We start from the raw sequence: 25,681 nt of genomic DNA, 5'->3' as shown, positions 1-25,681 counted from the left end.
GGAAATCACTCTGTAGCCGGAATACCAAACATTGTGGCTTCCTCTACCTCCTTCACGAGCCTATTATACTTCTCCAATGAGCAGGATGCCACACAATAACAGTGTCAGCATGTGTTCAAGCATAAAAAACACAGACAGAATGGAATGAAATTAATTAACCCTAATAGATTACAGTGCTTAGCCATTGGAATTTAATCAAATTTATTACATATAGGGACTAACTGGTTTGTGTTTGCATTAATGAGATGGCGAGTATGGATGTGTGTGTGTGTGTGTGTGTGTGTGTGTGTGTGTGTGTGTGTGTGTGTGTGTGTGTGCTGTACAGTAATGTATGTGTCCCTGTTGTGTATAGGTGTGCTAAGAGCATCCTTCCCTTCACCTGTACAGTAAGGGATCAGTAGGAGAGACCAACAAGGGAGGGAGTCTGAGGTTTGGCACAGCCTTAGGGTGAGAATACCCTGCCAAATTAACTCCTGAATAATGAGCCTTTTATGTGCTGCGTAATCACTGGCGAGAGGACGGCCATGTACTTTGTCATAGCGCTGAAGCCACTTCAGACAGAACCCAGTTAGTAGGTTCCACCAGCACACCTTCAACTGAGATAGAAATGTGGGTTGATAGAATAGTTTGTTTACCAATTTCTAAAGTAAATTAGCACTCATGTGTGTACAGTATGTGTTGTATTTGCAGCTGTCTTTTGAAGTTGCATGCTAACCCGCAGAGTTGACAGCACAGACTGTAAGGCCTACCATGCACCAGCCCTAATGAGGTAGCTTATTAGTGCTGTTTCCCTCACAACTTGCGAGATGTTGCTTGGAAACAGCATTGCAAAGAAAACAATACTGTAGTTCTCACCAAAAAGCCATCAGCAATTTCAACACCAAAGCTATGAAATATGGACTTCTATTAAAACAAATGTGACTCAATGGAGAATGCAAAGAGAATTACAGAGACTGAATTTAATTACATACCTGCAAACTCAGAAGGGCTGAAAAAGGTGACACATCCCCACGTCAGCATTTTAACAGTGTTTAATCCTTCTTATATACTGTCTATGGTTTAATCCAGCTGCTAGCTAACGGTAGGCTAACGTTAGCTGCTGTTGAGTGTAGTGTTAACTAACTAGCGTCCCATGCAGCGATGTTTCAGTTCCCTCTAACGTCTGTTTTAGGAGCATCAGAGAGCAGCGCAGGCATTGAAGTGGCACCGAAATAATGCACCGAAATCTGCGTTGCTATTCGGTCCGGTAGACGGTAACGGTCGTTAAGGCACCGGTGCCGTATTAGCAACGGGTCTCGGACACCCCCCCCCCCCCCCAAAAAAAATAAAAACTCTTCGGATCTACACGATTCACGTGGATGACAAACTATCGGAATCGGCATTTATAATGGCCGATAAATGAATATTTAAAAAATAAAATAAAAATGGACGAAACACCCTTCAACCATGTTATGAGTGTTGGCGTTGCATAGTCTGTCCACCAGAGGGAGCTCTACGTCCCTGTTGGCAACACTGATTTTTTGTTTTGTTATTGTGTTTTTGTTCAAAGGACTATAAGTTTCATATCTTAAGTTTGTATTTTTATACATTTTATTCATCAGAACTTTAATATATTTTGTTGTTCCTCTGTTTTGTTTCAAACAAGTTTATTTTTAAACTGCATTATCATATTATTTTAGTATTAGTAATAGTAGTAGTAATTAATGTTTTAGTATTATAAATAACTAATGTTTGGGAAATCTGTTTATGTTTTGTTAAGCGTTTCTGGATTTTTTTTTTTAAATATATATCGGCCTATATATCGGAATATCGGATTTTTAAATCACCAAATATTTGTATCGATATCGGCCTTTATCGGTCGGGCTCTAATATTTAGTCTATAATTCATTTTAGACATATTCCAGTACACAGTGCCCACAAGGAGGGAACCACTTCTTTTAACTCCAACAGCACCTACGGTGACATCAAGTTAATTTCATGTCATAGTTTCATCATTTTGGTGTCAAGGATGCTCATTGGCAGCTTGGCTGTGACCCATAAAAGTCATCAGTAAAAATGCTATTGAGAGCTGCGTGCAGGGCCTTGATAGCCATGCTGCAGAAAAAGCACATCCTTCACTAAGCACCCCTCTGGGATGGATTAGGCTTCACCGCTTCCACATACATGTAAGTATAAGCACACTGACACAAGGTTTCTTGTATATGCATAAACACACAAAATTACCATAAATGATATACACACTCACATACAGGCTGTCAGAGAAATAGAACAGCTTGCAAATAAATACAAGTAGATATATCAACAGGCACGCATACATAAATGTATACACAAATACACAGTATCGAGAGGCATCTAAAGCACTTTCTACAAACAAACATTGATGCAGTGGGAGGTTGTAGTTGGTAACTGTTGCATCACAAGCCCTATAGCGTATTAGTCAGGCCAAACAGCTCAAGATCAAACTATAATGCGTTACCGAAAAGCAACCTCATGAGAAAATAGCTTCTGCATTCCAACCGTACACATTTCCTCCATGCACACCAGCTGAGTCGATTCAATCTCGGAGGGGATTTAGAGACCAGTGATCATGAATTCTCTCTGTGCCGCTGGCCGAAAGGATGATGGATATTGTATATGACACCTAAACGACTCACACATCTGTACGTACGCACACCCACGTTCACACACGTTCGTACGTACACATAAAAAACACAAAATGGGCATACAGCACACAGGACCTCCTGTATGTCACTCAATATTCTCCAAAGAGCTCCAGCGATTTTATGCATCAGTGCGATCTAATGGCTGCTGTTCTATGCTGCTAATGGCTGGGGGATTTTAGCTGCATCTTGGCCCTGCAGGAAGCCTTGAACATGTCTTCTGACGTGGTTCCCACATCCCTAAATGCTCCATGTAAAGCCTCTGAGGTGTGTAAGTATAACTGTTGACGTGCATGTGTGTTTTAGTGTGCTCCTTTCTTTCTCTTTCTGTACAGTTTCCATCAGCTCATAGCCCACTTGTGAGCTTCCACCCCACTACACCCCCCCACCCACATCAGCGCAGAACAACTGAAAGGAGAACAGAAGGAGAAATTGCTTAAAATATTTTATCTCCACCATATACATCTCAGCAAATTTACACTCAATATGATAACAAATGTGAAGTATTACTCACAGCCTTGTGTCAAATTCAGTGTATTATGGCTGCGGTCATAAATCCTGAAACAGCAGTGCAACGTGGATACGTCGCTACTGCATATAAACATTTACAATATGGCAGTGCTATTTATATTGTCTCCCTTCATAATGCCATCTGAAGGGCACTTTGGCATCCGTTATGATATGGATTTTCTCTCCCCCATTTTCCTCTATCGCATTTATTGCCATTCTTCTTGCCCGTCCAGATTGTGTTTCTATACAGTAGAATGGCCCTTTTACCTTTGGCAGTATTTAACACAGCGCTAGCCTGTTTCTTAATTATTTTCTCATCGCTCCACTGACACTGATTCATGATGGTAATGTTGGGCACACCCCCTTGGCCAGCCCCCTAAACCAACCCCCACCTCCCTTCTCCTTCACGCGCACTTTCTCTCTCTGTTTCCTTCCTCTTCCTTACAGTAGAGTTGCTATTAGCTCTTTCTTGTATCATCTCTTTCTCTCTCTTTGTCTGATCGCCCCTTTTTTGTCCCTCACTGTCTCCATCTCTCTTCTTTTTTTCACATTACCTTGTGATTATCTTGGATTGTTAATGAGTTACCTTCATGGTAACTCATTAGCCTTCATGGTTGTTCTCAAGTAATTACCTTTTTTTCATTTGGAAGGACAAAATTGACTACAGCAAGAGACAACAAACTTCATTATACACTGAGTTCTTTTGTGATCCACCCCCCATTGATCTTATTGTGTTGAATATATAGTACCAATATCCTCTCACCTCCTCACCTCTGCACAACTGCAATATCAAAAAATATAAACCCATGCCGGAACAAAAACCTCTGAGGAAAGACAATGGAAAGGTGGACAGACTGCAAGTGTAAGATCATACGTAAAGGTGACAGTATTACCGCTCAAGAACAGCAAACAGAAGTAGCACAAGTAAAGGGACGTGCAGAGGAAAAAGATAATGAGAAAATGTGAAAAGGGTGGATGAGCACAAGAGGGAGAGAAATGAAAGGGAGGAGGCTGAGATCTGAGATAGAGAGCGAGGGGCCATGCCCAACTCCAGCTCAAGAGAGAGTGAGGATGTACCAGAATACAGGCTATCTCTCTGAAGCTTTGTCTGCAAGAGCAACTGAGCTGACAGATGACTTTGCTGCACATGGACAAAAGAGGCTTACAGGCCACCCTGCATGTCAGCTTTCCCCGTGTGAGAGCTGTAGTGGAATATAGGGTGTGCTCGAGCACTCACCTGCCTAGACCTACAGAGACCTTGGTGAAAGTGGATTCAGATTTGCTCTATACATATGACATCAGCCAGCAGATTCATTTTGCATATACTCCAGTTCAGTGCAGAGCATCTCTTTACTCTGGAAAAAATAAAATAAAACTGCAGTGTTAACAGTTATGAGATGGGGAATGCTGTATGAGGTAAAGTTGCAAATACATAAATAAATACATAAGCCCTGAAGCATGTCACTGGTGTACTTTTATATTTTACCATTTCCATATTATTAGCTCGAGCTGATTCTTGATAGCAGGCTAGATGCTAAACTTAGAGCTTTTCCACTCTCTGTGCTGTTGTGTGTTTTTTGTATGCTTGGCCTCTGTAGTGCTGATGTGACTGCAGGGGGAGAGCCTAACCCTGTCAGTCACACTGACAGCCAAGCTGTCTTATCTGTCTATTGGCGATGGTGCACTTTAATTAGGCTAGAAGGTCAATCAGCACTTTTTTTTAAGGATTTGATTCTACTGAAAGCATTTCATAATACAGGACAGCCGTTGTGTTTTGGGGGCACAGGCAAACACGCTCCCTTACCCTCTATTCTCACTTGCTATCCCTGCTAGTCTGAAGGATCTACTTATATCACATATTTTCACAGAGCCCTGCACTGCTGAAGTAATGAACTGCTGCAAAGGTTTCCGCAACATATCTTCTGTATTTCATCTGCAAGATAAGAAATATGCATGATAGACTGAGGACATCTTCCGCTGTCACTGAACGAACAATACATTGCCTACCTTCAGGTTCCTGACATGAAAACCTGACTTGACCTGCTTGCATTTAAAAGTTTTTCAGAGCATTGCCTTTGAATAGTGACGCTGGTATTGAGTCTTTATGTGTGTGTGTGTGTGTGTGTGTGTGTGTGTCATCATGGCAAAATGTTGTCCCGGAGGCACCTACAGTAGTGGGAACTACAAGAAGATGTTTCGAGCACTTTGCATACTTTGAGTATGACTTTGAGTATGTCTGTGGACATCTTTTGTCATCGCGATAGCATCGCAACTGTGCAAGATGCAGTAACAAAACTTTACAGGTGTGTAGTTGAGATCAAAATGAAGGTAGAACGTAGGGGAGGGCCCCACTTTACACCACGGGTCCAATTTTGCGTCGCGGCTGGTGTGATCCCATCGCAAGATGGTCTCTAGTTATTAATATATGAAGAGAATGTTACAGGTTTGTCAACATCACCAATATCACAAGGGATAGAAGTGTTGCCATCATCGTTAACTTTACTGGATGAAGCAACACCACATGTGCGGCAGCAGATTGGTTTTTTTTTTGGTAGCACTTTTGCAACAATTATCTGCTGTAGAGAAATATGCTATGCTACCTTTGACAATTTAACAATTTGCTTCTTGCTTTCCTCTTCCTGTTTTATTTTCTCTGCCCTGCTTGCATAAATGCATTTCAATTTTGTTGTGGAAACTGTTATGAAGCTCTGCCATCAACAACCAAATTGGCTTCCTTGAATCGTCCCTCGCAGGTGCATAGTAAGCCAGAATTGTACACTGATGTCTGAGCTGAGCGGGTTCATTGGCTGAAACAAGCACTCTGTGGCATATGTTGTGTATGACTTTTTTTGGGGGGCAAATAACTGAAAATGTCATTTTCTATTGTATATCCAATTTATATTTACCACAGGACTCTGTGGGGCCCCTTTGCTCAGTGTCTGTGTTCATAATCATTTTGGAAAAAGGATATCAAAGTAAATAAAAAAAACAGTTTCTACTAAACCAACACCTTTGTGTATACCAGATTGCACTTTCTACACTCTGCTAATGTCTCACTTTTAGTTTAAAGAATCTTGCTGAGCTGAGGGGGTAAATGCTTTGCTCCTTTAAAGGAACATCAACAATCCCTCCTTTACTGTACAAAGTAGTTTCCTCCCACGGAACTCAGCAAGCAGCCAGACCAAATGTGGCATACATTCATCTTGCTGTCATCTGTAAACCTGCTCCATTCTTAACACAACTATGATTACTGATACAAACATGATAAAAAAGTGTCTAAATCAAGCAATTGAAATCAAGCAAGCACCTCAAATCAAGCTCAGCCTCAATCCTCCATGTTTAGAGCCTGAATAGTTTGTAAGAAAGATACAAGAGACGTATAGGAACGGAGACAGACAAGTGCATGCGCGTATTGGCAAAAATGACCTCGTACAGTGTTCTCTATCTCACATAAACACACTCACTGTCTCTCTCCTCTGCACCAATCTTCTTGACAGCCCATTTGTTTTCATTTCCAAGATATTTTGCTTGATATCTAATGAAATAAATATCTATATATTGAACAAATCATCAAGAGGGGAGGGTGGAATTTTTCATTGGATGTCTGTTATATTTTGGCATTGCTGTTTTACTTCATGCATCAGGTTTATTGGATTTGTTTATTGTCATAGCCAATCATCTAGTGTCCCGGCACGCATAGAAATGTATTGTAGATTACACACTGTCTGTTGATGAAACTCTTGAACCGTGAGCCTCAATTTTGAATTCAGAACGTATAAATGCAATCTATATCTTGGAATATGCTAGATATGAAGGAATGGAGAAATTTGGACCTGTCAAGCTAATACCTAATAGTATTAGACCGCAAAAAGGCTGACTTATTTCTCTCACCAACTTAGACTAAACTATGAGGCAGATGGCCTTTTCCTCTGGCTTTCTATCTCCTCCTCGCTCACTCTCTCTCTCTCTCACTGACAAATCTTACTGTAAGCATTTTAATTCCCCCTGACCTTTACTGATCTCACCCAGGCAAATTTGCCCGTTGCTTAGGGCCAAAACAAAATGAAATTTGAATTTCAGCTCAGAATAATTTAAGATGATCCTTTCTATGCAGGGAGTCTCAACTATTTTGTAGTTTGGGTACTGCCAACTGACTAAATGGACTTTCCGTAAGAGTTCTCTCTCTATATATTTCTTTCTTGCTTATGGGACTATGGGATAACATACAATGTGATGCGGGTGTGTGAGGAGGGGGAAGACAGGGGAGAATGAGCGAGCATAATGTCCCCAATATTTACATGTATGCATGCATGGGCACATGGCACACACGCTGGCACACAAACGGACGTGCTCCAACTCTAACACCCTGAGCAACAGGGAGCTTTGTGTGCAAGGCTGAGAAATGCAATGTCAGCACGCACCACATGGAAGTTTCGAGGGGAGGGAAAAGCTAAATAGTGTAAAAAAAGGGAGCATGTGATGAAAAATGCATGCAGGGGAGATGGGGACAGTGGCTGCCTGCACACAGTTGCCTGCGGATCATCTCCTCCTCTTTATCCTGTTGCCTCTACTGACGGTACTTCACACTTCTCAACACAACAGGATGAAAAAGTGACAGTCAGACAAACTGTACATACACGCACTCATACATGCAGACACCCTACTACACTGAATGTATGGCCACCACCTTATATAAACACCTAATGCTGCCAAAAGCTATAGAGTGAAGCAACACAAATATATTGATACAAAGCAATGCAAGACATATAACTAATGCTCAAATGCACCATATTTTCAGTTCAGTTGATGGAGAAACCTGCTGGCCGTCAATTCCCAGTCCAGTGATAATTATATTCAAAGCACCAGTATTCTGCTCCATTCTCCCCGACAACCTTCACAAGACTCCTTAATTACACGGCAGAAGTGATGTAATGAGAAACGCTGGCAATTAGGCACCTGCAGAACAACTCAATCAATTTTAAGAACCTAAACCTTATTGTTGTTCACAACAATCCTTTTACATATTTTACTCACATGAGAATGTGCAGATACATGACAACACATATCCTTTGTTTTGTACTACATCTTTAGGGCTTGTTTTTCCAGTACACACTGATGGCTGATGTCAGGTCGATCTGTCAAGAGTTCCTTGTATTGCTCTGAAAACAGCATGTCATCCTTTTCACTCTACAACTGTCTGACAATGTTAATCTGCGGGAGAGGACAGTGTTGACAGAACACATTATGGAGCTTTAGGGGGGAGAGGTTAGGCATCAACACAGAAATAGAATTTAAATTGGTAAACCTCTTATAAGGCATGCACTTTTATGAGCAAATGCTCACTAGACTTTACCCTGCCCTTTCAAATTAATTCAATAGTATGGCTTGTGCATATATGCATGCTAGTGTGGTCCATGCTTAAGATAATGTCACTGTGTGTGCGTTATGTGTATACAGCTGTATGTGGGTATGACGGGTTGTGTTTGTCACATCGAGCTAGGAAATTGTTTTAATCTTCTCAGAGCTCCATCAGCAGTTTATCAACCGCGCCACCTGTACTCGGGGGTTTGGGTGTGTAGTGAAATGACTGGCAGAAGTCAGAGAGGAGAGGTGTCTGCATTTCAAATATCAATTGGCGCTGTCAGCGTGACTCACTATGGTGAAGGATTATCTGAAATTAGTTTAGTTAATTCATCATCTTAAAGGGCAGTTGCTTTGCCGCTGATTAGTTATTGTACACACTTGTCAATTAAGGGTCCCTGGAGAATCTGTCCCATGAGGGCCGAAGCCGACATCAAAAGCACACACACACACACACACACACACACACACACACACACAGAGGAAAAGAAAAGGATGGGAGACAGATAAGTAGTAACAGAGAGGCATCTGTGGCAAAGTAAAAAAAAAGAAGAAAATACAGAGGGAACACGATGCAGTCAACGTCAATCTAATAAGTTTCATATTGAAATGAGTGAAATAAATGTTTTGTCTATATTTAGTAACATATTGCCTCAGAGTAAATAAAAAATGAAGGCATTAAAGTGCTCATATTATGCTTTTTGGCTTTTCCCCTTTACTTTATTGTGTTATATATCTTTTAGTGCATGTAATAGGTTTACAAAGTGAAAAAGCCCAAAGTCCACCCCAAAGGGACTTACCATCTCCAACAGAAAACACTGTTCACAAACTGCTCCAAACAGCTCTATTGTAGTCCAGCCTTTACTTCCGTGACGTCACTTTGTAACACACGTTATAATGCTCGCCTAGCTGCTAGCGTGGCACGCCCTCATGCTCTGCAACTGACAAGCTAGCAGTACTTACTGCGCATGTGCAACTCCCAACAAAGATGGTACAGAAGTAAGATGTCTCACTCTGTAGCTAAAACAGAGAGCTCAACACACAGGGTGAAAAGAGGAGCTGCAGTAATGTGCAGTACAACAAATATATGGTGTTTTCTGAAAATTAAACCATGTAAACCTATTCTGGTACAACCTCTAAATACAATTATGAACCTGAAAATGAGCATAATATGAGCACTTTAAATATAATACTGTTTGTGTGCACAGTTGTGTGTTGTGTGGCGGAGGTGGTTATAGATGTTGTGAATTAGAAAAATCAATGTGCAAGCCTTTGTACAAAGAGGCCAAGTGGAGGCCATCCCATTGACCTCTCCACAGGTTTCTATTCCCATAGTTACTGTTGCTACGATACTGGATTCAGCTCACCATGCTATTAATGGCCAAATAAAAACACCCCGGTCAAAACCCTGTCAGAGACAAACAGTAAATAAATGTAGACGAACAGTTGTTGTAGCAGCAGCTCCATTGTTTTAGAGATTTAACATTTACATTTTTTTTTTTTTACTTTACCATGAAGTAAATAACTCAGCCCAAAAACTATTTAAAAAAAAAATAAAAAATTTACCGGTAGTTTAATAAAAGTACTGAACAAGCATTTCTCTGTTCCCCATAATTAATTCTTAAAGTGCATTTCTGGTTAATCCAGCAACCCACGGGGAAGTGTGAGAGGCAATGTACTAATTTTATTCAAGGATACATTGTAAACAAACTCCTATTGGACAAAAAATAGGCTTTTCAAACCTGCATGTTTCCACAAACACACTTATTCAAAAAACACACTTAATCTGGTAAGGACAAACATTACTATATGAATAAGTTCAAAATGTTTAGGAGAAGCAAGGATGGTGTTTAAAACTCTGGTCTGATCAAAAAATCACTAATCTTAAAAATGTTCATGTTCGTGCTGCAAAAGCTACTTTGTACATTAATAGTCTTTAGGTAAAAAATTGCATTTTCTCCCACCTGCTTTCCAATATAGAAATATGTTTTAGTCTATGTTTTTTCACCCCTGATATTGCATTCAACAGTGGTTGTTAGTCCTGTTCCTGGGGACCCAAAGTACTGCTGGTTTTTAATCCTACCGGCTTGCACCGTATCCTTCCATAAAGTTAATTACGTCCACCTTTCATCCCAGGTGGAAACCAGTCCCTGATAAGGTGTTAAGAATGAAAAAGCTACCTATTTAATCCTATTGGGGCTTTGGCATTCCGTCTCCTCATTCACTAATGCTTTGTCCCTTTTCTTCCCCCTCAGGACTCCCTAGCTGGGAGTAAGCAATGTACCTCAACACCTCAGACATCTCATACCAGACATCCCAGATTGGGGGCTTAACATCTTTGTAATGTAACACACAAAAAAATAAAAAAATAAATTCAATTGCTAATGAGAATCTCACTTCTAATCTTTTAGAGAGCGAAAAATGTTAAGTGAGTTTTCCCAGTCACTTCTATACACCTTCCTTGGAGCCATTAAAGGAAAATTGATCGTAGTGCAAGCTACATAATGTTGCTTTCACTGTGGCTAAAGAAAGGTAAGTGACATCCAAAGTTGCAAGGCATAGATACACAAAGATGAGCGGTGAAGCCTGTGGAGCACAGGTAGAAGTTAAAGCTTGTGTGGAATTAACAGAACGTTGAATATAGTGTGTCATGTCGACCTGAATCTGCCTCTTTCCACCCAGACGCCCTAAAACTACCTACACTGACCTCACTATTACTCTAATACCTCACCAGTTCCCCAAAGGTAAAATATCTCAGGAAGCAATCCAACTAAATTTGACCCAATGTTCTCCCTGTAAAAGCAGAGCTAACCCCATGTGCACAGAGGGAAAGCAGACGGCAAAGAAAAGGAGAAAGGGCTTCCATAAATGCAAACCAATGTGGTCTAAAACCACAGGGGTGAATGTAACCTTTTGCATTGGAGGACTGTGTTATTAAAGAAGGCAAAGTCAGAGCAGTCATTTAACTGACAGTAACTGCTCTTTCCCATTAGTTTCAGTGCTGACTTCTGAAAATACAGGGGAGGGTAAGAAAAAAATAAAAATGCCAGAACATGAAATAATAGTGTTTCTACCATTTCCAATTCAATTTCCTCTCGCTGACCTGCAGTAACAAGAGAAATCAATGCAGCCGGGAGTAAAACATTCTGAATCGAGGGATGCAATAGCCTCCTTTTTTCCCCAGCTAAACAAAAGACCATCTTTGTTTTTGAAGATCACTCAGTGAAAAATAAATCACTCAGGAGTAAAAGACTGACACTTTTGCTGTCTGCAGAAGAAGGCACTAGCCCAGACATATACACTTTCCTCCAAGTTTGCCTTATAGAAATGGCATCAGGATATCACAGCTTTTAACCTCCATTTGTGCCCTGTTCATTGCATCCAGTCTTGTGCAAATTTCAAAGCTGTTAAAGAAAAAGGCAAGCAAATTTCTGCACACAGATATACATATGTGCATATCAGGGGTGGAGGAAAAAAACGATACAGCATAGTATCGCGATATCTTCCATGGCAATACTGTATCAATACACAGATGCCAAAGTATTGACCTTTTATTATACATGTGTTTGTCTACTGAAAGTAGTAAACTGAAGTAAGATGAACAAACATGTATCTTTCTAGATAAAACAGATTTAAAGTTGAAAAAAAGGTAATAAATTGCAATATATCACAGAATATTGCAATATGCTTAAAATCCCAATAATATCGTATCGTGACATAAGTATCGTGATGTATCGTATTGTGAGGCCTCTGGTGATTCCCACCCCTAGTGCATATGAGCAAACATTAACCTTAAGTGTTTTAGTGAAATGCTGGTGTAATGGCGGAAACTTGCACAAATGTCAATAAAGAAAACAGTCTGTGATTTCCCTCTATTTCCTGTCACATCTTGTGTTTGTACTGTAGTACCTGTAAAAAGGAGCAAAGTGAGAGATCTCTGCCTTTCCTTCTGCCTACGGCAAAACACATCCATCACCAGTGTTGTCAACACAACAATCTGGCCTGTAGGACCGTGGGGTGAACACCCTTTCTAAGTGTAAATTAAATCCTTGATCAGAGGTGTTACCTGGGATTAATGCAGGTGCTTCTACTGAACACAGGGGGCTTACACAAGAGATCCAGCCCAGAATTATAGCCACAACTTCTCTCTATAGACTTCAAAGATGTAGGGATAATAGGGAAACAAGAGGGAGAGAATAAGTACTGTCTCCATGGCAGCCGGTGATGGAGGCCCTGCCCTCTGAGACCATTAGATCATCACATCTGGTCTCTTCAATGAGAAAGCAGATCTTCAGCTACACAACGCTCTATCTTCTGGAGAATAAAATGACTGTTATGTGAATGAAAGGTCACAGTTTGAAAAAAATATAATGTAGGGACCTAACATACATTCCTAACGAAGCATCAGTGTATTCATCTTGGAAGTGAATGTGAAAGATTTAAATGCAATTATTGAGCCTGGTTAATCCATCCATCTTAAGTGATGCTCAACATGTTGCTTTCACAAAGTGCCTTTTTATAGTTTTGTGCGTATGCAGAGACAATAACACACATAAAGCTTACACTCACACTTTCATGTGAATGGTCAGTTGGACAGATGTACAACATATAATTACGAATCCCATGCAACAAACAAATGATCAGGTTGGATAGGTTTCCAACTACAGATCTGTGACCTCAAAATGTGTTCATGTCCGTAGTGCCCATTAATGTGACTATACACAATTTAATTCATACCAATTTTAATAAAGGTGAGTTTACATGCCAAAAGGAGAAAAAAACCCTGATGATGTCATATTCATCAATGCGATTTAAAGGGGCTATACATTTCAGAACAGCCAAATATTTGCTATGAAAAAATATGGTGGAGTACTGGCATCCTGACCAGAGAATAAAGTCACATTCCCTCTGTGTGTGTTGTAATCCGAGCTTCTCTGTTCTTTGTTTTGATAGCCGGTGCGGCCACGTGTGCACAACAAAAAACTGTCAGTATTTCACGTATTGGGAAACAGTCTCTGAGCGTTGTCTGTAATAAGCAGAGAGCTACCATGACCTGGATGACTGAGAACCTTCACAGTGTGTGAGAGCCGTGTGGAGGCAATCCCAGACCCGCTTTTTTCCCCTAGTATTTCGAGTACAGCCCCTTTAATAGAAGACGCTATTAAGTTGCATTATAAGAAATGTAGGATCTAGTATTTTTGGGACTTGATGCATATTAGGGACTAGGGGCCCTTTTTTAACGATCTAAGCTCACGACGTGAAGCGCCTGGCGCTGGTACGTTTAGGGCGTATACGAATCCATTTTTGCTAGTTTAACGGCTGAAAAAAGGTTCCGTGTGCCAGGCGCATGGTTCTCAAGGTTTGTACTTAGTGTCTTAATTAATCATAGGTGTGTTTTGGGCGTAACATGCAATAAACCAATCAGAGTGTCATCTCCCATTCCCTTTAAAAGCCAGGTGCGTTTGTACCTTGGCACATTGCTATTATGATGGTTGATTTGCTAAGCAGGAAGGTACGGTGGCCGACAGGTGCAAATGCACTGCAACTTAATGAAACACGCAAATAGACAAAACACAAGCAAATTAGGAAAACTTGACAACACATGCGCAGCATTTAGCAAACGCGCTACAAAAACACACAACACAACCAAATACACAAACGCACTGCAAATACACAAACGATGTAAAAAGAAAAGCACACAACCCAAAAAACAGAAACGATGCAAAAGCACACCATCCCCGAAAACAAATGCAAAAAACCCCCCCAAAAAACACTGCATATTATACAATGGAAGTCCTCCAGGCCTCTAGGGGGAGCGCTAAGTGGAATAGCTTGATTTTTCAACCACACAGGGAGAGAGCGCTCTGCCTTTTTATTACAACGAGTTTACAGACACATCTCTGCTGATTGAGTATCACCTGTGACCTGAGCCAATACACTAGAGACACACCCACCAAACGAGAGAAAACATATCTCAAACATAGACTTAATATATAAAGTCTATGATCTCAAAGCAGTTGCACACCGTTTCACAACGGCGCACACCGTTCTGAGATTGAACGTCTCTCTCTCTCTCTGTCTCTCTCTCTCGCTCTGTCTCTCTCTCAGTGGGGTTGAAAATCAAGCTGTTCCACTTAGCGCTCCCCCTAGAGGTCTGGAGAACTTCCGTCGTGTAATATGCAGCGTTTTTTTGTTGCATTTGTTTTCGCAGTTTGTGTGCTTTTCTTTTTGCATAGTTTCTGTATTTGCAGTGCGTTTGTGTATTTGGTTGTGTTGGTTGTGTTGAGCTCAAATTATTGAAGACGTTTTCTTAATTTGCTTGTGTTTTGTCTATTTGCGTGTGTTTCATTAAGTTGCAGTGCGTTTGCCCCTGTCGGCCACCGTAGAAAGGAAAGATTTTCAGGCGAAAAACTGATCTGCTCGTGCATGAAGTGAAAGCGTGCGAGCAGATCATATCATAATACAATTTCACATTGTAATATTTGTTATTTTTAATCTGTTGCATGTTTGTGTGCTGCTGCGCATCCCTGTGTGTGTAACCAGTGTTGGGGAGTAACGGAGTACCGGCGTTACGTATTCAGAATACAAATTATGAGTAACTGTATTCCGTTACGGTTACAATTTAAATAGTTGGTATTTAGAATACAGTTACATTGTTGAAATCAATGGATTACATGACGATACTTCTCTCTTTCACGGGTTTATTCACTCTCGCAACTCCATGCATTTCCCAGAAGCCCCAATATGAAAACGAAAAAATTAGCTATTTGCTGATCACTGATAGAGGTAAAGATGGAGCCGGAACCGGCACAACAGAGCCAGGGCAGGAATGCGTTTCTATCTTGGAAATTCAAACAGCATTTCACATTAAAGAAAGAGAAGAGAGAACGAAATATAACTGTGCAGTGCAACTTCTGCTTGCCAGCAACCAACCTCCTTTCAGCGTCCAAATTACTCCACCTCCAACCTGAAGAAGCATCTTAAAGGAAGTTATTTTTAGCCAAGGGTAGTCGTCTGCTGTAGTTTTACTGGTCACCTTGCTATTTTATAGTTGGCGTGCGACTTTACATTCTCCTACGTGCTGATTTACTAGCCCCAGAGCCGTTGAAAGACTAGCCCCGTTTGACATGTTAGCTAACATTAGCTAAAATCAGCTCGTGGTAGCTTAGACTGCAGTTAGATTTTTGTAGTATGCAGTTCGGGACTACAAATACAAAAATCTATCTGCTTGTTCAGGTACACATTCAGCCAGTTGGAACAGAAGAACACACCAGAATAAGCCTGTTTAGTAAGCTGTATGTGATGGCCGCATTCCTACTTATAAAATGCAATTCAATGTAGAAGTAATCCAAGTATTCAGAATACGTTACTCAGATTGAGTAACGTAACGGAATACGTTACAAATTACATTTTTGGGCATGTATTCTGTACTCTGTAAAAACGGAATACATTTTGAAAGTATCCTTCCCAACACTGTGTGTAACAAGCATAGTGTGCGCATGCTTTTAACGAGCCTAGGTGCATTTTATTAATGCTCTGTTAAAATAACAACGAAATGTTGCGTTATTGACTTTAGAGCAGGTTTTTGTTGGTCAATGGCGCGATCACTTTCTGCTGCCTCAAGAATAGCAATACGCCAATAATGTACCTGAACACACCTCCCTGTAAGACCAGCACGCCCATGGGCGCAGGTGCATTTGCTATTTAAACGACGTCGGTGCTGGACGGGAAATTGAAAACTGCGTCGGTCTTAAACTAGCAAAGACACTTGCGTCGGGCTTTGTGCTGCGTCGGGTGCAAGATAGGACCCTAAAAGTCAGGGACTTCTTGCAATCTTCTGCTTCAATTGTGATCATTCTTTTTTTCTGTCTCTCCCAACTTTATGGAAGTACAATATTAACCCACCATGGGACCCATTTAACATGATGGAATTACAAGTAGGATTTGAAAGAAGATACCAATGTGCAATTAACATGTAAAGCGGGCGAACATCAAAGTAGACACACATAGCTAGGGCTGAACAATTTTTGAAAATAATCTAATTGCGATTTTTTTCAAAAATATTGCGATTGCGATTCAATATGCGATTATTTTTTAAGCTCTTTGTCTTCTGTATTATTCAACAAAGACAAGCAATAAATCATTGTATAGTATGAATAATACAAGATTAGATAGATTAAACAAACTGTTCTTTCCTGGAGGCCAGGCCTGTATGTGATGATGAAATTAGGTGATGCATGAATTTATATGAATGACATCTTTTATTTAACTACTTCAGTCACAGTAGTATATTGAGCACTGACCAAGCCTGGTGTAAACATTCATATGAAAGTCAGAAACAAATCACACAAACTAAAATGCAGATTGCAGAAATATAAAAACAAATATGTGGCTTTACCACACTTAATTATCATTTACTGTAATAAACATATGTAAACATGTGGATTGCACTTTTTAAACACTGTCTTTAAACTTTACTAGACAGTTAAATAAGTAAAAATTATAGTATATACATTATATACAACGGTGTATTTTTTTTACAGCGCACACAGAGGAGCTGCCTCCAGCCCCTCCCCCTCATGAAGTTGTGTGCCGCGTGCATGACAGCGTCAACGTTGCACTCACACTCAGAGACAGAGAGGCTATCGTTACGTTAGCAGTAGCATGCTGCTGCTGGTCTTGCCGTGGGATTAACTGTATTTGTTACACAGCTTTCACAGCAGCCACGCTGCTGTGAAAGCTCCCCGAACGTCATTTATCAGAGTCAGGTTGTCACTCCATGTCTTTATAACGGAGCTAGCTAACTGGAGCTAACCGCTAATCAGAGCTAATCGTTGCTAACCGAGCCTTCAGTTCTGCGTGCCTGTATCCATTAACTGCATGTATGGACTCGAGCCCGAATAAAACCCTTGATTTTATTAAAATGGCTGTAAAAGTTTTAAACTACAACTCAGAGTTGTTTGAATGACAGAAATCTGCTCAAGGTACGGCGTAGCATTAGCGTGCTAAGTTGATGCTTTCTCTGCGGGTGCAGACTGATTTGCTCTTGCGAGTCACGTGACCAAATCGCAGCCTTTGCGATTAGGAAATTGCGTCTTAACATATCGCAATATTATCGCAAATGCAATTAATCGTTCAGCCCTACACATAGCTACATAAAAAACATATAAACAGGAGAACCAGTGAGTGTAGCACATTTTAGTGGCTGACAAAAAATTGCCAACAGTCACAATGAAGGCCACAGGCCATGCATTTTGAATAGTTTGGAGTGTCCAAAAATCCTGAGGCAAAAAAGAAGAAAAATTGTTAATAAATCAGTTGCAGGATTTTAAGATGAAAGAAAACGGACCGTTTACCATTACGTATGCACTCCGACCTGAACGTGGGAATCTATCAAGGTTCAGACCGCTTTTGTTTTTGTGCCGGAGGCTCTTCCATTCTAGTCAAAATTATAATATGGTTCCTCTTAACTTATCTTCAAACATGCCTTTCAACCAACACTTGTCTTCACAACAGAGGGACTTTTGCTCCGAAAAGTGTTTCTGAGAGAAAATGGAGGAAGGTGACTCACTGGACACAGAACAGAAAAAATAGAGGCCAAATAACTGTTGAAGCGTGAGAAAGTCTTAATATTTTCTTTTCCTTTTTCCTCTTGGTGCAAAAGAAAGCTTTCAAGTCCAGCAATTGTGAAATGTTATTTTTCATCTCCCCTTTTTGAGGCACAAGGGAACTTGAAAAGCCATGGTTACAGCAGTTTAGTAACCATCCTATTTCAAAATCGAGGTCTTTTCAGATGTTGTGAGCCATTCAGACCTCCTGGGATGTTCTGCGGTGCACCGTATGAGTCCTACCATGTGTACGGGATGGATGAAATTGTGAAAAGATTTATTTATTTTTTTCTACAGTATGCCGTCACGTTTTCCCGTCTTCAGCAGCCATAGCTTTCCCCGGCACCATGCAGAGTGGCTATCTGGCACTGCTTGACGTCTGATCTGTTCTCATGTAAATAAGTCCATCCTCCATCCCACAATCCCACCATCCCCCCTCTTACTCTTTTTCTCATTTCATCATATTTTTAGATACTGTACATAACTTTAACTATGCATTGATATTCAACACTATTCCTCCATGTAGGACAATTGTATCTCTTGCATGCATTTCTATATTGCTCCTCAACTCTGTACTTGAACATTTTATGTTGCTTCGGTCGGTAATTTCTAAGCTTTGAGACATGCTATCACTGTTTGGGCTGCTACATGCCTTATCTGCTGTGACAAATAACTGTTGAGCAGCAGCAACAACAGCAGCAGATTGCCATGCAGAACATGGCCTTTAATGCAGCAGCAATACAAAATGAAATAGCTGTGAAAAGGCAACTGTTATGAAACAGTCACTTCATTTGCTCCAGAACAGTTTTCTTCCATCATATTAGAGCTGTTAAACAGAGTGTTGCAACGAGATGCTATGTCTCCCCTATATAAAAACTCACATTTTCATCAGAGGAGCCTTCCAAGACTATTGTCATCACTTATCAGTGGATGAACAATAAACCTCTGGTGCTCCACATATCCTTTATAACCATCTTAAAAAACACCACTGGGACTACTCCTGTCAGCAGGCGTATGAAGTGTACATTTATTATAATATAACCATCAGAAAAAAATATTATATTTCTTGATTTTTAGTTAACCCTCTCCCCCCACCTCATCCATCTTCAGCTCCAAGAGACAATTTAGACTCGTCCTTGGCTCAAAGGCAGCACTACTTGAAATGCCTTTAGATTTGTTGCACACACACATCAAAGAGACCAGGAGCTTATTTTCAAGTATTTTGCACCCCGAGGCTAGGAGCTACTTCTGAGGCTGCTGTGTTCCCTGTAAATAGCTTGGTTTTCTGTTCCACAGATCCTAGCAACGCACCATCTACCAGAGAGCTGTGGGCACGGGCCTCTGTGCTCTCCTATCACCTCAGGTAACGGGGGAAAATCACTGTGTATAATAGGTCTGCCGATCACTTTCCTAAGGTGTTGATCAGTAATGCTCACAACAAGTAAACTCAATCCAAGTCTGCCAGGGCATAGGCATCCAGAGCAAGTTCTGCTTCCCGCCTTTGAAAGATCCAAGTTTCTGAGCGTTTTTTTCGTCGCTTTTATTCCATGTTCATCTTGTGATGACATAAACAGTGACACACTGTGTGTCCTGTGAGGGATCATCCACAACAATTATTTTACCACCTGATGCTGTTGTACTGTTGTCACTACCAAAAGAAACTTGAAATATTGTATTAACGTCATTTTGTTTTAGTGTTCGTCATTTTAACGTCTTTGGGACTTGCATTTGTTTAGCATTTTTTCTATGGTTACATAGCTTAGCTTTAACACACTCTGGCCAATCAGTGGGAATTCGCAAACCCCGCTATTGAAATCTAATTATATACTGTATATATTTATATATCTATAAAGGAAAAGGTAGTAATTGAACAACTTAACTACTCAATGCCTCTCTCTACTTACAATGTAGAGAGAATCCTGGTAAAATGTGTGAGATTCGACTCAGCAGATGACTACACATGAGTATAATCACTGAAAAAAAGCCCATGAATTGAATGTCTGAAACTCTCCCTCCGTTATCGCTTTCAAATAGCATCAATCAACATTAGAAATAATGGCACCTTCACTTGGTAGTGGAAATGTGCCTTATAGAGTCATTTTAAAGTCGTTTCAGGCTGCTGTCTCTATTGCTTTGTCTAAGATCATCCTTTCTACAGTGATGCCCTTCTTCTTTGTAATGACTGGATGCTGCCAGCCAGGAATTCTGATGCCTCGGAGTGCAGAGCATCATTCATAAGAAGACTTCTTGCTGTGCTTAGCCCTATGCCTTAAGCCATATATTAAAATTCATTTTAAATGTCCTTTAAAAACCCATAAAACATCCATATTGACTTGAGGCTGCCAAGCTGTAGGGGGCTGCTAATCAGTTCCCTCTATGGTCCATTTAGCTTCTGTGTCATTAAAGATAATACAAATAAAATAAGTGTTAACATGAAGGCACTTTGAAACCCTTCCCCCTGAAAGAAAACTGCCTCCCCTCACCAACTGTCAATAATTTGCACTAGAAGATTTTTTTTTTAGTTTCCCACGCTCGCAGTGCATTTGTGCTGAACAAATTCCAGTTAATTACAAGGCGAATGGTACAAAATGTGCTCTGTGACCATTACAATCCTGTTTGCTATGCTCAGCAAGGATGCATCACTCATCACACCCACACAAACACTAGCACACACAGATAAAAGAAAACACATAGATATAAAGACTCCAGTTAACGCATATAGACATTTCTGTACACCACACACACGCACACTGTTTTGTATCCCTTCTGATTAGACACATGCATCGTTTTAATCTCTCAGCTTTACACAGATGTAGAATTTATACACTTTGCTCTACCCTCTCTTGACTTTGACCAATATTGTGAGATGGTAGTATTCCAGCAATGGAACTTTAATGAAAGGTTTTGCAACGTGCATAGACGCTTGGTTGATCTAATGAGATCCCTAACTGTTTCTGCCATCTGCCAGACCCTAGTCATGACATTAACTATGTAGCCATGCTAAGCTTCAAACCTCTTTTAGATGAAGCAACCCTCATCCGCTCTGTGTCAAGTGCTGGTGCACAAACAAATGCATGCCTCACGGAAAGCCACAACAGGGCACAATCCCTAAAGAATTCAATAGCATAAATACAGTATATACTGTGGCTATAGAGCACACTGTAGAGCAGGGCTTAAACTTGATTTCATTGTATTCTGAATATGAAGAAAAATGCCACCCCCTGGCCTCTGTCTAATGTAATGTTTTTCTTTGATTTCACTGAGCTTTTGTTGCAGTATTGATGTCCTCAGTATAAAAGTCGTTGCTTTGAGTCAAACTCATCTGCAGTTTACGAGGGTGCCATTGTTCGCCTGGCTGGGGAGAGGTCACTGCTAGGGAGGAGAATAAATGTGGAGTGATTGACTAGTCTCTGTTGGAGAAATGAGTTCTCCATTCATTCCTGGGCTTCCAGAGGTGAAACGTCCTTCAGGAAAGTAAACACAATCTGACAGGGCCCTACAACAGACGCAAAGGCACAGCATGGCACAGTCAGTAAGGACGGCACTTTGCTCCACTCTGCTCTCCTCTCCTGATTTCCTTCTTTCCTGCCCAGCCTCCAATCTGTAGAATGACCCACAACACACCCGGTCTTATTGCTGAATCTGGACACTTTAGCTGGATTCTTTTTGCTTCACTGCTGTGTAGATATCTTTAATGTTCATAGTCACGCTCGCACTTCACTATGAAATAAAAATGGTATACATGAATCCAGAGGGATGGGGTGATCATTCATATGAGGGTATTAGTGCAATTGTCTCTGTAGACTTCCATTCCGGGTCCTACCAGATCCCAGGTCCCTCCTGGAAAGTAAATTGAAAACTGTAGCGCCCATCAGAGACCAGATTAGGCTGTTTTCCCGACATGCTTAAATTGCAGTAATCTCGAATGCAGATCACATCTGCAGCTAATTGATGGATTTGCCAGAGGATCTGAGAGTGGCTAGGCTCCACCGTGAGCTCCTGTTTATTTTCAGAAGGCAGATGCATTAACCCTTCTCTGGCTCCCGCCTGCAACTCACTGCCAGTGTATCTTGGAGCTAGCAGCATATTGTCATCAACTGTGAGATAACTGTCCAAAGGCTTTGCCTAACATTCACCCAAAAACTCTAATTAGAGAGAAAGATGTGCCTGGATTTCTGTTGTACATTGGTTTTGCATGAATAATTCAAAGCACATAAGGCTTACTGTTGTTCTTCAGGCCCTCTCTTGCCATTCATGCTGGAAGCTCCAGTGAGTATAGGGGTGCCTTCCATCCGCGCATGCAAATATACTTTCAGAGAAAGTGTGGTTAGCAGCTCATCACAGCATTGTCACATACAGTTGTGTTAGCTGCAGCCATGGAAGTTTACATCATGGTTACCAGCCCACAGAGGCCGAAGAAGTCTGTTCTCTTGTTCCGTCTGAAGACATGAGGGTCTCTTTATTAGCAGACAGACACAGACGAACGCAACGAGGCTTTTAGCAAGCTGACCTGAAACTACAGATCTAATGCCAAATTATGTTTTCACGTGCAATAAAGAACAAAAAAAATGTGTATGTACCAGAGAGAGAGGGAATAAGGAAATGCTATAAATACGTTTACACATTGCACAAATAAAAATGAACACTGTGTTTGGGGGTGTGCTGTGTGTTGTGTTTGTGGCAAGCAATGATCTACTTTTTCCCATTACCCCACTGCATACGTGTGGTTCATTTACATTCATGGTTATCCAGATAATGAAGCTTTCAATCCGGGGGATCCTGTGGTGAGAACAATGAACCCAATTACCTCCTGCCGCCTGTGAGATGGGATGGCAGACTCTGAGACAGATGGGAGAGGCTGCACTCGGCCGGCAATCCAATCACATTCATCTCGCTTGCTTCCCGTTTCCCCTGTTCATGTGTTCTGCAGCAACTTATCAACAGGCAGGGGCCAAAAAAACCTGGGATCATTACATCACACACACCAACAGTTCTGCAAACACACACATGTGCACAAACACATTCCCCGAGGTCCACTCGACCCTCACAATCTCCCCCCTACGTTCCACAGCGCTAACATGCACTGCAGGTTTCTCACGTCCTTCGAACACAGCGTTGATCTTAAGAGCTCACATACTTCACCTACTGGAGGAGGAGGAGGAGGTAAGGAAAGGGTTTTGTGGGCGAGGTAATGTCTACCTCAATCTTAATCTCCTTTTCAGCAAACCAGGGTCTGACTGAGAACCTTCCTAATGATTTATGCAAGATCCTCAAGTTAAATTTCTCTAGCTGAATATTTCAGTTACATGCTCTGACTGAAATCATTCAAAGATGTGCTCAGCGAAAGATAGTGGCTACTTTATCAGCACTTGTGTGGATGTGCAACATGATGGAAGAACATGAAAATAGTACAGTCAAGAAAGAAGTTAAACAAGGGCATCTTTTTTTTGATCATGTCTCTGATGCAATCCTACGAAATTAAATCAGTGAAGATGGCTGTTGAGTGAGCTTTACTTTCACCATGGAGATTGCTAGATGACGATGTCCGATGTAAACAGACATTGTATATAAAAACAACAACAACAAAACTATTAGAAATGTTGTTACAAAGTCATGCTATTTCCCATATATTTTGACACAATAAATGGTCATATAGGTACTCATCTTCAGCTATAAGTAGTGCAGCACAGCACCAGAGCAGCCTTCTATACATCTCTTGGAAGTTTCATTGGTAAGAAAAAGTGTAATTGCCGTAAGAGAGGACTTGACATTCAGCAGCAGTGTGCCTGGACCTAGACGCTGCTTGAGGGAATGTATTCCACTACTAGATAATTAGCTGGTGATTGCGTGAGAACTGATACCAATTCGGCATAATACTCCAATATTTTCTGCATGCTTCATGCAAAATATACCCTTATCTCATATTCTTCCCCCCTTATGGCCCCTAATTTTGACACTGTGATCAATAGTAATTGACTTAGTGATCGATGTGTCTCTTGAAGTTTTCCATCAGTCTGTACTGCCATCAGTTGGGTCCACACTATTGTGGGGTAGTGTATGGTTTGTTAGTAGGGATCTACATGCTAATGTTCATAGCAGCTCCCCTGAGCGGCACACAGGTACACACCTTGTGCACCTGGGTACACAAAGGTGTGTAAGTACACACACTCACACACCTGCCTACTACCCATGTGTGCATGCTACCTCACACACACACACACACACACATACACACACACCCACCCACCCACCCACCCACACCCACACACACACACACATGCAGACTGAGGCTGCACACCCACTGAACCCTTGGATGCATTATTGATAAGCTACTAATTACGCTTGTTGCAATTTCAGCTGACCTTTCCAGGGAACATCCCGGATCATTATAAGCTGCATTCTCTCTTGAAATTGCAAAGGTAATCTAAAGTCCACCTCCCTTGTTCCCCTTCTACCCTCACCACACACCACCACCCCCCTCACTTCCCTTGATTCACTGCTGGATGAAGATGTATTCTTCCATCCTGACACAGTATAAGAAATTGTTAAGAAAATGATTTGGAGAGTTAAAGAAGAGGAAAGAGAAAAAAGTTAGCAACACATTGAAAACTCTTTAAACTACAGTACAGCTCGCAGCTGAGTAAATCTTAAGTTGAATGTCAGGTTTGTATTTAAACTGTTTTTTTTTCCCTCCATAACTTCTGCATGACATGAAATCATCTGAGCAATGCCTCTGAAATTAGTAGTAGTAGTAGTGAGTACCTCTTAAAGTTTATGGTTAATGTTGCAATGCTCAGTATCATCTCTCTGTTAAAGGTTAAAAACTACACCATCCTAGGTTATTATACCTGTTTGTATGCCATTGTGAGACATTACTCTGAAACAGTCTCATCATAGTTTACCATTATGGGAATGGCGTTAGGGTAATGGCTCTGTTCAAAGCAGCTTTCCTGCTCAGAAAACCATTTCATTTTGGAAAGGCCAAAAACTATAATGTGAGTTGTTATGTAGTTGGTGCTCAGGAAGATCAATTGATGATCAGCTGATCTGGGTGGTGCAAATAAACCCAATGTCCCTGCTTGAACATACACTACAAGTTCTATTATAGAGACAAAAAAGATCTATCATAACTCTCAGAAGAACACAGAATTGTTTGAAGTCTTATTGTTTTAGATGCCCAGCAACAGCTGGGAAAGTTGAATTTTATTATTTTCTAATACAGCGGCTGATTGGACTGGATATTCCGACACAACTTCAATTGAGGGCCATGCCCTTTAACAATCAACCTATCGATCTGGAGGTTGGGTCATTTGCATGAAATTACTTTGATTTATAAAATGTAGTACAATTAGTGTATGCACAAAGTGGCATTAGTAACCTTTGAGAAACACTTTTGCCAATGTATTTTAATGCTGAAATAACAGCACACAACAGACATAGACTTTGTGTGACTCAAATAGTACAGACAATATTTATTTTATTTATATTTATGGTTATAAAGCTTAAGAAACAAAGGGCTTCAGTACAAGGTTTCCTGCTATT

General features: G+C 40.9%; 1 protein-coding gene across 25 annotated transcripts in view; it reads right to left on the bottom strand.

The window, feature by feature from the left end:
- The window catches only part of celf5a (cugbp, Elav-like family member 5a), a 195,720-nt gene that overhangs the window by 39,039 nt on the left and 131,000 nt on the right, over positions 1 to 25,681 (bottom strand). For 6 of the 25 annotated variants that reach the window (XM_078259231.1, XM_078259243.1, XM_078259233.1 and 3 more), the window contains exon 4: positions 22,170 to 22,196. The exons of the other annotated variants lie outside the window; for them this stretch is intronic. In XM_078259231.1, the coding sequence (XP_078115357.1) occupies positions 22,170 to 22,196 (27 nt within the window). The remainder of the gene's footprint in view (positions 1 to 22,169; positions 22,197 to 25,681) is intronic. 25 annotated transcript variants of the gene reach the window in all.

Source organism: Sander vitreus, chromosome 9, assembly GCF_031162955.1.
Source record: "Sander vitreus isolate 19-12246 chromosome 9, sanVit1, whole genome shotgun sequence".
Classification (NCBI taxonomy): domain Eukaryota; kingdom Metazoa; phylum Chordata; class Actinopteri; order Perciformes; family Percidae; genus Sander; species Sander vitreus.
This window is presented reverse-complemented; position numbering and strand designations above follow the sequence as displayed.